Source organism: Agelaius tricolor, unplaced genomic scaffold, assembly GCF_023055355.1.
Source record: "Agelaius tricolor isolate 1412-34295 unplaced genomic scaffold, bAgeTri1.0.p SCAF_7, whole genome shotgun sequence".
Taxonomy (NCBI): domain Eukaryota; kingdom Metazoa; phylum Chordata; class Aves; order Passeriformes; family Icteridae; genus Agelaius; species Agelaius tricolor.
This window is the reverse complement of record NW_027269267.1, coordinates 30,552,622-30,567,043: the sequence shown is the minus strand read 5'-3', so window position 1 is coordinate 30,567,043 and position 14,422 is coordinate 30,552,622. Positions and strand designations below refer to the sequence as shown.

Here is a 14,422-nt window from a genome sequence, read left to right as displayed (position 1 = left end):
GGAAGGTGAGGCGTCGTGGTGCTTTGCTCTGGGAGCTAGCAGGAAACTCTCTTGTGGCATTTATTGCTTTATGAAAACTATTTTTTCCCTAAAGTTAGTGGATGCCTTACTTTTCAAGAATTCACAGTCTTGTTGCTAGCACTTTAGCAGTCTTTAGTATAATACTAAAACACACCAAAGAACTGATCTCACTGTAATAAAAAATAAACTTAAAGCGGAGAGGGGCCACTGTGGTGGAGCCACATCAGAGGTCTGGTGAAATGATGTGTGTTGGTGAAAATATGAATGGTGAAAATGTGTATACAGGCTCAGATCCTCATCTCTAAAATCCTGGGCTGTACTTTTCAGAGGCACAAGGAAGTTGTTTCATCCTGGGCTTGGAAAATTCACAGTTCAGAGTTTGGGCTTGAAAATCTTTCAGCATTCAGAAATATGTAGTAACAGTTTCTGAGGTAGTATTAACATTACAGAAGGGGATTCTGGAGTTATAACAGACATATGCCGCAGGAATGTCATATTCATACTCAACAGCAGTGAAGAAAGGAAGGATCAGGAGAGGACTACAAATGAGGACATCACTATGATGCTGCATGGGGAACCCAGCATGAACATTAGATGGAAAGCAGAAATGGTTCAATGAAGGGTAAATATGGAATGAGTTCCATTCACGGTATCACTAAAAAGACCAAAACTTGCTAACTGGCAAAAATCAAGGGGAAAACACACCAGAAGTCTAAAAAATGAACATAATGAAGAAAATGAATAGAAAGTGATTGGTGTCTCTTCCAAAACAAGAACCATCAGGATTTTCTTTGTTCAGTCTAGCAAAAAGTGGTCTCCACACAACATGCTAGCTCAGCTTTGGAACTCCCTGCCAGAGGACACTGTAAGAGCCACAGGCATGTATGAATCCACAAAGTAAATCGCCAATCTAATGGAAGAAAAACATAATCAAAAAATATGAAATGCAGTGACACCAAATGCTGCTAAAGAACTCCCTGAGCTGTTGAGAGTAGGTAAGATAAGCCAGGGAAGTATTACTGGATGGTTAAAGTATCCCATTGATCTTCTCTCAGCGTTTACTGCTGGCTGCATCTGGAGATGGATGCTGGGACAGATGGGCAATGGATCTAACCTACCAAGGCTTCCCTTACACATAAAAAGGCTGAGTTAAATAAGCCATGTAATGCAAACCAGGCCAATGATAATAAATCTTTTTGGAAATCCACTTTTCAAAACCTACTGCACCTCTAGACTTGACCTTATTCCTGTACATGCACTTAGGCAGACACAGCATCGAATCCATTTGAAATTATTTGCCTTTTCCCAACTATAGGTTCCTGTACAGAGAACAAAGTTTCCTGGTCTAGGCTGGAGTTTCCTTTCTTTGTATCTACAGTTAAAGTGAAAATGAAGTATGCCATTAAACTGTTATGGTAATTTATCCTTACACTTTCTGCTCAACAGGTTTGCTTTGTTTCAAAAGTATGTTTCTGTGATACTTATAGCTATGTATATGTAATTTTGTGGTTAAATTAGAAGAGAGAGGAAAACCCTGGTTCCCACAGGAAACATAACTTGACCTCTTGCAAGCAGGTAACATTTTTGCCATATCAGTGTGATAAAGAACTTCAATGAGAAACAAATCCTGCCAAGGTTTACACCTGTGTGCAACTGCCTGATGTGTCTTGCTCAAGTGAGGTTAATGAGATTTTTCCGCGATTCAAATTCTGCTAGAGGATTATTCTGGGCGGGAAGGGGGCCTGAGACAGCTCTGTCAGTAAACGATGTGTTAAAATAGGAGGGATGGGTCTGGTTCTCTGGGCCAGGATTTGGGTCTCTTTCTGAAGAAATCTCTTCATGAGACACAAATGTTTTTCCTGTGGGCCTGGGGTCTCGGGGCAGGGGGGAACTGTGACATTTTCCTGGTCGTCTCACCGGGGATGGGAAGAGAAAATAACCCCACCGCACGGTGAATACCAGCCGTGACAGACCCACAGTGACCGCGCTGCCCCGCAGAGGCGCGCCGGGGGCTGCGGGCCCGTCCTTGCCCTGGGCGCGGGCAGCGGCAGCGTGGGCTGGTCACGGCAGCGTGGGCTGGTCACGGCAGCCGGCGGTGGGGCAGCGGCAGCGTGGGCTGGTCACGGCAGCGTGGGCTGGTCACGGCAGCTGGCGGTGGCGCGGCCGCCTGACCGTGGCACGGACACGCGTGGGGCTCCCGCCGGCAGGGCCCAGCGCCGGGGGCGGCGGGGAAGGGCCGCCCTGGGCCGCCCCCGCCCCGCGGGGCTATTGTTGGGCGGCGGGGCGGGCAGGCTGCGCAGCCGGTTCTCTCCCCGCCCGCGCTCGCTGGCCCCCTCCCTCTCTCTTTCTCTCTCCCCGCGAGTTTACCCAGCAGTGCTCTGGTGCGGGCGCGTTTCCGCCGGTTTTTCCTGTTGGAGAAGGGAAGGGGGAGCTGTTCTCTCTCTCTCTCTCCGCTCGCAGTATATTTTTTCTCCTCCTCCTTCTCCTCCTCCTCCTCCTCCCCGGCTATCTTTGTCTGGCTCGCAGCACCCCGCTCCAGCCCCGCGCCCCTGCCCCGCCGCCGCCGGGACGCGCAGCCCCTGCCCGCCGGTGCCCGGCGCCGTTTGATGCGAGGGCAGCGCCGCGGGAAGGGCTCGGAGGCGGCGGGGGCTCCGCCGCGGCGCTGGGCGTGAGCCGCCCCTCCATGCGAGAGCGGGGCCGCGGCTGCCACTGCCGGCTCCCGGCGTGAGCGCCGCCGGCCGGGCCGAGCCGTGCCGTGCCATGCCCGGGTGCGGAGCGCATCGTGAGGCTGCCAGAGGCTGCCGGCACCGGCGCCGCTCCTGCCGCCGCCGCGGCGACATGGTGTGAGCCCGCTGCCGCCGGGGACGCGCGGGCAGCCACCGACTCACCCGCTCACCCACCGACCGGCCGGCCGGGATCCTCGGGGGGATCCAGCCCCGCACTGCAGCGCGGGGAGACGGACGGACGGACAGACAAACCGCAGCACTCCTTCTCCTTCTTCCTTCCCTTCCTTCACCTCCCTTTCTCTCCTCCTCTTCCCACCATCCATCTATCTATCCATCATCCCCCCCGCCAACCCCTCCCAATGCTGAAGAGTTTCAACCCGGCGGGGCTGGAGTGAAGAAGGGAAGGGCGGAAGGGAGGAGAAGAGCGGAGCTCCGCGCAATTCACAGCTGCTCCAGGGAGGGGGGAGCGGCCTCGCTATTATTTAACAGAGAAGAAAAAAAAATATTTAAAGGAAAAAAAAAAAGAAGAGACGGGAAAATGGCGAACGATTCTCCTGCAAAAAGTCTGGTGGATATCGACCTTTCCTCCCTGCGGGTGAGTGCCGGTGCCGGGGGCCGGGGCGGGGGCCCCCCGGGGCCGGCGCGCCCCTTGCCGGGGCTGCGGGGCCGGTGGGGTGGGAGCGGCCGGGCCCGGGCCCGGTGCCGGGGCGCGGGGGGCCGCGGCCGCATGGGGGGAGCCCTCCCGCGGGGGCGGGCGGGGGGACCGCGGCCCTGGGCTGCTTTTCCTTTGTTTGCATGTATTGGCATGTGCGTGGAAAAACAGGGCGCAACAGCTGCACGCCGCCAGCAGCCGGGTTCGCTGGCTGGGCTCTGCCAGCGGCCATCGCCTGAACAAAAATGTAACCCCGCTTCTCTTCTCCCCTTTCCTCCCCCGCCCCTTCTGCCCCTTCCTCCCCCTAGGACCCCGCTGGGATTTTTGAACTGGTGGAAGTGGTTGGCAATGGCACGTACGGGCAAGTCTACAAGGTTTGTGTCAGAATTTCTTCTCCTTTTATTGTTGCCGATTTCCCAGAGGGTACCCGGTGCCTGCGCCGGGTTGAGCCCACGGCTGAAGGCGAGCCACCCGCACTGGCCACCGGACCAGTGAGGGGTGGTAGAAGTGTTGCCCTTGTCATTGTTGCTGGCCTTGTCAAGTTTGTCAGCCCCTTGGCTTCTGCTTTTTCGGATGGGTACAAATTACTTTCCTAAGTACCCATCCTGTAATGATGAAATACGCCTTTATTGTCCTTATTCCTTCTGTACTCCTTCCAGAGAAATGGCCAAACCAAGTGGACGCTGTCAGAGTCTGGCTCGGTTATACAAACACGTCCACAGGCTTACTCAGCTTTGCTGCTGGAAATCCTTATGGAAGTTGCTGCTGCTGCAGTGACTTTAGACAAAGACATTGGCCTTAATTAAAATTGTCACCCGGTTTCCTTGTGAGTGTTGAAGCTGTGGAGTTGGAGGCGAGTGCATCTGATGGGCTGTGCAGAGATGAGGGGTGCAGAGTGACAATAATAAGTGACCAAAGCAGAGAAACTTATTTTGTGGAAATCAGAATTCCCAGAATAACCTGTTTGACAAGTGTATGACTTTAAAAAATAGAAATCAGAGAGTGCTCATGTGGGTGTGAAACTAGCCTACTTTTCCTTTTTTTCTTTTTTTTACCCTTTTGTGTGCAGTCAGTGTAACAAACAAATCTTGAGCTTGCATGACTTTGCAGTGAGGGCTGGCTACCAGGATGACTAATTATTTGCACAGACAATACTTGGCTAAAGATTGAAGGCTCTAGCCTTAAACGATAGAAATGCAAGATGCATTTGGAGAGAGAAGGAGAGAGGTGAAGATGCTTAGCTGCTTGTTTGGGTTTTTGGTTGCTTTTTTTTTGTTTTGTTTTTCTTTTTGCTTATAAACAAGGGAGTGTAATTGGTCTGAGTTTCCCTGATGGCAAGATACTGCTGCTTGCAGCTCCAGTAACTAAATAAAGCGCTTTGCTGCCTCTTCTGCAAATGAAACACATGTCAGTTTTGAGGGCGTGAACCTCAGCCTTCCTGATGGAGAATTAGTCTGCCTGTATTCGTTGCTTTTTAAGACTTGAGCTGGAATAGCCAGGCTGCTGCTGTTGGTATAAAGCCGGAAAAAAGAATGTGGCTCAAAGGGCCACAGGAGAGGGGGAAGATGAGTAAAAAGCTGCACTTGGACACAACCTCAACTATTTAATTTTTTTCTGCCATTTCAAAGGACACAATTTTTTTCTGTAATCATTTGTTCCCAGAGCTTGCATCATCTGAACCCTTATTAAAAAAAAATTAATAAGGTGTGAATGTGGGACTTGAAACTCTCCTGTTAATTATTGCAATTTAGTGCATTGTTTCTCAGTGTACTTGTTAATGCTTTTGAGTTAATGAGCAAAGTTCTCCTTTGTTTAACAGTCTTGACAACAGAAATGTTAAATATCGTTTTCTTTAAATAAGATAGAGCTCTCCCAGAATAGTTAGAAATGAAATATAAATGCATGGGCACATGTTTTTATTGTCTTAGAAGAGTTGAACGAACACCTGATGTCTAAGGGCATTGGTGTCACTGTGATAGCAGTGGGGAGCACTGGGGAGCAACAGGCAGCCTCTTTTCTTACTATTGAGCCTGCTAGACAGTAATGAATTGACAGGTGTTTAGGTTTGGGTTGGCACTGCTTCTTCCTAGGTATTTGCCCACATTTGTGTACATACACTGATAATGTGGACACCTAACAGGGCTGTATATAAACAAATAATACCAAACCAAAAAACTTCCTTGCTGCGATAAACATCTTTCTTTTTAAACTAATGAAGTTATGTTAAAAAAAAAAAAAAAGCAGTTGTTGCAAAAGTTGTTGCGAAAAACCCCCAACTTTTCTTGGCCACTTTTTTTGCTCCAGTGACACCCAAAGATGAGACTGTATGTGTATGTTTTGAGGGCTTTCATAGGAACTGCATAACCGAGGGAAAAACGTGTTTACGCCGTGTTTGCTCGTTGCCTTCCGCTTTCCTTCTACCCAGCAACCACTTCTTGAAATCCCTCTTCCTGGATGGTTTTATTTCCCTTGTAAGCGGTCTGTCATCCCGAGGGGCTGGGGGTGGCGTGCCGCTTGCTTTTGAGGAGCCGCCGAGCTGCGAGATGCAGTTTGATGCACTTCCACATTCGTGTACAGGCATCAGCGATGATGTCACCCGGGAGCGGGATTGGCTGGCTACCTGCCACTGCGGGGAGGACACGGAGGGAGCCGAGAGGCCATGACGTTATCTCTTTGTCTAGCTCATACACCCGCCGATGATGCCGAAGGTCGTTTGCCCGGCTGGGCAGTCAGCTCTCCAGCAGCGCTGCGAAGGGGACGGCGCCAACCTGTTGAAAAGCAGAAAATAGCCCTGTTTTTCCTCCTCTTTGCCTTAGCTGAGCTAGCTGGAAATAGCTCATCTATCGGGCTGGAGATATTTCTGTAGTTAGTTCTACCTTAGCTATTTATTTAGCTCCATGTAGGTGTGTAGATGTTTATACATGTATGAAATGTGAGGGCAGCCCTTGGATGTTTGGCACCTAAATGCAGTGGAGTTACTCCCGCATTTTATGCATTGAATGGGTTGGCTTAGTGTTACTGTGGACCTGGGACCTCAGTGGTGAGGTGATAAAAATAGTAAGTTTTATGTTGCTGTGCTTGAATTGGGGTAATGGCTTTAAACTGAGAGTTGGTTTAGATTAGGTATGGGGAATAAATCCTTTACTGTGAGGGTAGTGAGGCACAGGAACAAGTTGCCCAGAGAACTTGTGGATGCCCCATCCCTGCAAGCATTCAAGGCTGGGTTGGATGGGGCTTTGTGCAGCCTGGTCTAGTGGAAGGTGTTTCTGCCTATGACAAAGGGGTTGGAGCTAGATCATCTTTGAGATCACTCCCAACCCAAACAGTTCTGTGATTCTGAAATCTATATAGGTTTTATTATTTTAATCTTCATAACCTTGCTTACACCTCTCCTGTGTGAAGAAGCCTTGTGTGTCAAGAGCAGCTTGTTATGCAGTGGTGAATTAATGGGAGGCAAAAAAACCCCCAAAACCTGAGGTTCTCCAGCCCTGGGTATGTAAAAGAAAGGAAGGGATGTTTGGGGAAGCATTTGGCCCGCACAGGGGAAGGGGCAGCGGGCCTTGACTCATTCGTCCTGGGGCCAAGCAGAGCTCTACTGCTGCTCAGAAACCCTGGGAAATGAGAGTTATTTTGCCTTTGGTAGTTGGTTCGAAACCCAACAACGATGGCGTGGAAGTTGCACCACTTGGGTTAGAGAGAAAGCAAAGGGTTAAACGCTGCCCAGCGCGGCCGGCATCGTTCCCTCCGAGCCGAGGCGGGAAGGACCGGCCGCAGAACCCCCTGGCTTGCTCCTTCTCACGCTTTTAAGGAGTCCCAGGCCGGTGCTGGAGTTGGGAGGGGGAGATTTCCCTTGGGTAGGTCGGTATCAGCTGGCGGCAGCCGAGCGGCGTGTGCGGGCCGGCCCGGGCCGCGCCTGTGCCCGCGGCGGGCGGGGAGCCCCGGGCCGCCCTTTCGCTGCCCGCGCCGCTGGGCCCGCGGCGGGCAGGGCGGAGGCGCTGGGCTCGGCACGGCCCGGCCCGGCCCGGCTCGTGGGGGTTCGGCCCGGCCGGGGCTCGCCGTGCTGCCGCTGGCGTGTGGTGCCGCTGGGATGGCGCACGGGTGTGCTGCCCTCTCCTTCCCTCTTGAGTCAGCCCGGTCCCGCTGCCGTGTAACTGGGACTCGCAGCCAGCTCACCGAGGGATCGGCTGCCTTAAGGGCTTTTTTTGATCTTCTGCACGTAGTGGGAGAAGCATTTTTAGCATTGCTGCGGTTAGATTTTAGTTTTTCACATCCAGCAGTAAGCTTAATATGAAGTTTGGCTTGCACTAAATGAGAACGCTCCTGAAATTTGTCTCAAGATAAGGTCTGAACTGGGTGTTTGCTTCCATTCTGGTTTTTGGTATTTGCGTTTTTAATGCAAAAGTTACCTGTGACCTAAAGGCAATAGGTTAATACTTTTGAAATTTTAAAATTTCTACCATCCGATCATTCGTAGAGGCATAAAACATTGTAATTTTGCTATTGATACTGAACTGTGTTAACTTGCTTAGTCACTTTCTCTTTTGTTGTGTATGTGTCTTTTTTTAAAGACATCTGACACTTTAACCATTGTGAGTGTGCTGTTACATCTCACAGACATCGTAATTCTCTTGTGGCAGCAATGACTTGGGTGGAAGGATGTATTTGTGGGAGTTCTGAGGCATAGCAGGAGTGCACCAGAAAGATGAGAATTAGGGGATGATACTCCTAATTGCCCTCAAGGCAGGCTGGAGTGACTTTTTCCAAGAGTCTTGTAATAGTTAATTCATAGTGAAGGCTTCTTTTGTTGATCTATGTTGCAGCCTTCCAAAACTGCATGTAAATGATGTGTATTGTCTAACTGCTGGCTCGTAAAAGGAAGTGATGTAAGATGTGATCGTTTAAATGCTGATTTGAAAGTAAATTACAACTTTGCTAAATGTTTTCCCACGCTAAGGATACCCTATTTTTGTCTTAATGGACTTTCTGTCTTACAAGGTGACTGTGTTGGGGGCTTAGGAAGATAGGACAGCTCTTGGTATTCTCTAGAAACTCAGTTAAGGGTGTTTTTTCTGCTCTCTCCCCTTTATTTCTCTCACTGCTAAAGGGACGTCATTGTGGATTCAAATGATTTTGTTAAACATGAATACAATTCCAGTCTTATCACTATAAAGACAAACTGTACTGGGGATCAGTGAGGTCACTGGCTTTCAGGAACTGGTCCAGACCAGCTCTCTTAAGTATGAATTGCACTTCTTCCCTTACTCCTCTGATTTTTTGTGGATTGTGTTGCAAAGTGAGACCTTGCTGTTTTAGAAATGGTGAAGGACCAGGCAGCAGCTGGAATGTTGGCATTTTTTTGGATCCTTCAGCTAGATGTTTACTCTCCTGTCCTCCCCTAAACTGGCTGAACTTTTGACCAGTTCTCCATCACCCAAATCCTTCTTAATTAAATACACAAAAGCTAGGCAGGTGGCCAGTAGGGATTACTGATATTTATTTTTATTAAAAAAAAAAAAAAAAAGAAAAAGAGAAAAGAAAGCAATGTGCCAGTTGTGGGTAACCACATGTCCCTCTTGTTCTTCCTCCCCCAGTCCCATCTGTCTGTTTGCAAAATGTGGGGGTTTTGCAAACTCCTAGGGCAGGGACTCCTTACTCTTCTAATTAGAAGAGGACTCAGCGGTCTGGGACTTGGGTGTGTGCAGGGCTTCGAGGTGATGGATGTAACAAGATCCAGCCCAGAGTTTTGTGCTGACTCCTAGAAATTTTTTTCAGCTTTCTATTGGAAGATATTTCGACTGGTGTGGATAAAATTTCAGTTGAAATCATCTGGTACTCTCTCCTTGCTTTTTGCATGTGTGGGCTCTCTCCTCCTTGGCAATGGTGGGGGTTGTGTGGCTTGTATGGGTGGATGGTTTTCCCTATCAAGGTCTCTTCTTCTTGCACCAGGCATGAGGAAGGTGAGCTTTATCCGTATGGTCTGGGGCAGGGGCTTTTAGTCATTTTGGGATAGTGAAGAAAGGAGGAATGTACAGCTTCCATTCCTTACTTAATTTTTATTCTCTCCTAGCAGTGTCATGTAGTTTGCTGACATGTTGTTGTCAACTTCCAAGCACCAGAGCCTTGGCTTGATAGTGTGCAGAAATCCTTCTTTTGGTCTCTGTGATGATGGCAGGTCTGCACCTCCCACCCAAGGGAATGATGTAGAGGAGCATCCCCAAAGGCAATGCAGCATTAAAAGAGGTGCTCACCCTTTGCATTTCCTTGCCTTCAGCATATACATTTTTTAGTATAAATTTTTTGGACGAGAATGCTAGCTGACTTTTCTCATGTGGTTTAGCATGTGTTGGTATATACACATTATGTTCTAGTCATCTTTTCAAGTGGTACTTGCATTTGCAAGAGCGATTTTAGCCCGGTACGTTGTATGCCTACCCTCCTCTGTGGAGGAAACTGGTATTTTTGTTTTTTCCATTTTACATTTCTGACTGTACACTCTGGCTCCACCAGGCTTTGGATGACATTGATATTTAAGCTCAATAGCATTGACTTGCACAATGTGAGCTTGACTGTAGTCAAAGTTACAGTCAGATCCTTATCTGCATCGTTATTTTAGGTCTCAGCCCACAGAAAGTGGTGGAAAGAATTCAGCTTGCTTGAACGAGAGGTGGATTTGGGAGGGGATCTCATAGCTTTGCACAAGAGTTCTCTTATCAAATACTTTATGTTTGTAACATTGTGGGTCCCTTATTATTTCTCTGGTTTGCACAGGCTCAAGAAAAGATACTGTTGGCTCTAAAATCAGACACCTGTGGGAAGGAGGAGGAAAAAGCCTGCAATTGTGTATACCTCTTGGGAACCTTGAGGCAGCTTTGATTGTAGAGGGCTAGGGGATTTTGACATTGCATCTCAATATTATTTCTAAAGTGTGTTTTCTGCTTTGGATGTGTTGTGAAACACTTTCACAGAGGCACAAAATATATGACACTAGTTACAAGCTGTGGAGTATTACTGAATAGCCAATATGCTGCTGTGAAACTCATGATACCTCCACCTAAGCCTCATTCCTGGTCCCTTGTCATATCTGAGCAAGGCTTGATGTATCTCCTCCAAGGTGGCCATGGGGCCCTGTAGTCCTAACTCATGTGGTACCTATTTCAGTGTTAGAAAAAGGACAGGGCAGCTTTTTGAAAGAGGAGCAAATACTGACTAGAGACTTGATAGTATTGCTGGCAAAGCACTGCCCTGCTCTCCCAGGCTTTGCTGTCCTGCAGCAGAGTGAAATCTGCTGTTTTGAGTGTAATTAATAATTACAATTTGACCTCAGCGGTGTTGGTTTTAATTTGCTGCTGATTGAAAAATCTGTGAAAAGCACCACTAAAGAAGGATGAAATCAAAGAGACTGGGGAGTGGAGATGCTTACCCTTTCAGAGAATTTGCACTTTTGAGGCACATAAGGATCAGATAGAGGTATGGAAGGAGTAGGCTTCTCTCCACTTTACTTTGAAATCGGTGCAACTAAGTCCTTCTCTAATGTCCTGTGCAGCTCAGCTGGGCATAAAGGTTGTTAACAATCTTCCAAAGGTTCTTCTGCTTGATCAAATGGCATCCTGCTTGATCTTGCATCATAGTTGCAAGTGAAAGGTGAAATCTATGGGAAGATTTGGAGTTAGGAAGAGATAGTAGGACAATTCAGAGAGAAGCAGTCTACTGAAGGTGAATTTACAGAGGAAGTCAGAAGATGAAGGAGAATGTGGCTTAAATGCAGAGAATGAATTAGACGACTATTTGTAGTTGTGGGCAAGAAAAAGTAGGGTGGAGTCAGGAAAGTGCTTAATATAAGAAAAAGTAAGGGACACTTTAGTTGTTAGTAGAAACATATTAGCACATATAATTTATATTAAAATACATATATTATGAAAGAGATTAGCTTTTAGCCGTGGCATCTGGCTAGTCAGCCAGGCTTTGGGCTTATGCAATGGATGTTCATTGGGAATGTTCATTGACACTGGTTTTTGTGCTGATTTCAGCATGGCCCAGGCTGAGCAGACCTCCTTTAGCCCACCTAGCTGTGTTGTGACCATGTGCCAGAATAAGGGATGTCTTTTGGGGGAGATTGTTTCACACTCCTGGCAGAATGCTTCTTTCTCACTGGAGCCGCACCTCCCTGGGTTGCTCTGGCACTGTGGCTGTCATTATCACTGTACAAATAGGACACTGCAAGTGCCAACAGGTCTTGATTGGCCTGTCTAGCAATAAAACAGCTAACGTGGTAAAACTCCAAACATGGATGCAGTTATACTGGTATTGTAAGGCTTATCTAGTAATGTCTCTGTCACCTCCCTTTGGAGCTGTCCCGTGGCGCATTGATAACAGCTGCACTCCGTGCAGGGATTGCAGTGGCTCATGGCTTTGTACCTGTGGCTGAAGGAGCCACATGAACTTAGCCACTCTCTTCTCGGAGCAAGGTAGTGCTACCCCTGGAGAAGGTCTGCTGTGGGCTGCGGTCAGGATGTGGCTGCTGGGGCTGTTGGTGGTGTGCCACGGGTATTTGTCTGCTTCCTCCCCTGCCCCTCTGTGCCTTGAGCACCCCAGTAGCTCCCTGGCTCTGGGGCTGCTGGTCAGGTCCACTTGCTTAGTGCTTTTCTCACCACCCTGGTTGAGAAGGTCCTAAAAGATCCCTCTGGGCACCATAGGTTTGCAGCTTTGGAGGTGTGGTGCTGCTCCACTCTGTACCTGGCTTTCCTTCTAGTGTCACTCTGCACATGGAAGTGCAGGTCCACACATCATCTGTGGCATCCCTCTGCTTCTTCTTTGACTACTTACTCTGTGATGTCTTATCCCCCAGAATGGCTTTTCCTTTTGTTTGTCTATACATGGAGTTCCCCTTACTTCACTGGATATTTTAGGGCTCTGAAAGTTGTGCTGGTTTTATGTGTGAATATTTGGGTTACCATCTTCTGATGTTGTACCAGTCCATGGTATGGACTTGTTGGCTGTAGTTCCTGCACTTGGAAACTTCACCAGAGGACAGAGGTGAAATGGGAAAGTGTTACTTAGGTAAAAGAATGGCAGCAGCTCAAAAGAATCAGTTGAATTAAATCTGTTTTATTGACTCCCTGTGGACTACCAAGGCAATAGTTTATTCTTGCTGGTTTACCTCATAGCTGATGCACCTTGGAAGTGGCACTGTTAAAAATTACTTGAAGTCTTAAAAATATGACAATTTCAGCTAAGCTCTGGCAGTTTCAAGAGCTTCTTCCCAGGACTGAGAGAGAGTAGCTGTAGGGAATGACAGTGGGCAAGAGTTCATGATTCTAATTTAAACTCTAAGCTCAAAACAAAATAAACCTGTCTCAAAACTTGCTCGCTAAACTTTGAGCTATCTAATGGTATTGGGTTGTTTTGTTTTCAAACGCAAAAAAGCTTAAGGTCTATGGGTCTTAATGTGTTACCGTGAAGTGTTCTATGCCCTGCTTGGGTTTATGTATCTTAGAGTCAGGGACCCCCAATATTGTTTTTGTTCATTATTTTTCTTTAATTTTGTGATTCCCAAAGAAAAATAAGTAGAAAACTTAAAAGGAAATGCAGCTGTACCCATCTTACAAGGCTGTTTTCAAGAGGGAACACTTTTAACTGAGTTATAAACCCTTACAGGATAGAGGTGCAGAAGGAAAGCATGCTGGTGAACCCTTGCTATAATCCACTACCATGAGCTACTGCAATAATCAAAATAATTCTTGGGGGAACTGGTGCAGCAGAAATAATGGTGAGGTATTTGCTGACTGGAAGTCCTAATTAAGTTTGTTTTGTGCTTCCCAAAAAGCTGATAGTGCTGTGTATCTCCAGTTATGTTACAGTGGCCTGAAAGCTGAAAAATGCATTTTTTAGTGAGAGCTGCATCATTACAGATGCTCAGTAATTTATAGTTTGTTTCTGTGGAGGGGGCCTGGATGCTACTTCTGAAGATGCTTAAGTAGGTGGGCTGCTTACTGTCCTTTTGCTGTCTGGTCTGAGCTGTGTGCTTTTGGACTCAGTGGAGAGAAATAGAACACGGAGTGGCCTCTGGAGATAACTACCCTAGGATGAGATAAATTGCTCTTTACCTGAATTTTTGTCTATTCATTAAAATGGGAACTTTTGATGAGTGTCTCAGTTTTATGTTGTCTGAATATCTAAGATTGGACGGGATGACCTCACTCTGTACCATGCATGCAGCAACTCTTGCAGTCCATGTTCTTTGTGGGGTATAGTAAGAGTGAAGATGTCTTTGTAAGTGAATGTATGAAAGTGAGTGACATGTAAAACCCCACTTGCCCATCATGGAAGGGAAATGTTCTCAAAAAGCTCATTAGTGACCTGTTTTTGCATGTACCAAGAGGTGAATGTGCTTGATTCTCTGCACTCTTAAGTGAAGCGTGGTAACTTACATGAGACAGTTTTTCTCAATCAGATCCCTCAGAAGTTTTGCAGAAATAAATCTATCAGTGTGAAAAGCAGTCAGTGCCTTGTGACTCCTCTCTGTGCTTCAGCAGTAAGCAGTGGGGTCGTTCCTGTTCATGTAGATTATACATCTACGGAGCACACATTTAATCTGGGTTACTGTTCATCAGGTGAGAATTATACAAGTACTTTAGTTTTTTGATGATCTTGATAAAGGTTGTAATTAAGTGCCTGATGTTCAAACTGTTTTTTTCAAACGTGTGCTTTTCTGTAAGGTATCCTTTCTCATCAAACCTGTTTGTTTGTTTATTTATTTATTTTTCCCACCTGTGTTGTTGTAATTGCTTCTTCCTGTCTGTAGGCTCAGCTAGTAGAGTTTAGTCTGGTTGTGAATCTTGTGTTTAAATCTCAACCTGTTGTAAATCCAAGTATCTTTTCTCTGATTAACACTTGGGTTTTTTTTGAGACAATATCCTGGATATTCCTTCAGCAGCTACAGCAGACATTCCTGAAGTATTTGAAGTTTCAGATTCCACATCATTTGTTAAACTGAACTTTCAGTTGCATGGTAATCTCCTGTACA

At 47.1% G+C, this 14,422-nt stretch overlaps 1 protein-coding gene across 1 annotated transcript in view; it reads left to right on the top strand.

Moving 5' to 3' along the window:
• Window positions 1–2,455: 2,455 nt before the first annotated feature.
• The window catches only part of MAP4K4 (mitogen-activated protein kinase kinase kinase kinase 4), a 165,890-nt gene continuing 153,923 nt past the window's right edge, over window positions 2,456–14,422 (top strand). Inside the window, exons 1-2 of the mRNA XM_071430786.1 lie at window positions 2,456–3,342; window positions 3,708–3,773. Coding sequence (XP_071286887.1) covers window positions 3,286–3,342; window positions 3,708–3,773 — 123 coding nt within the window. The 5' untranslated portion in view covers window positions 2,456–3,285. The remainder of the gene's footprint in view (window positions 3,343–3,707; window positions 3,774–14,422) is intronic.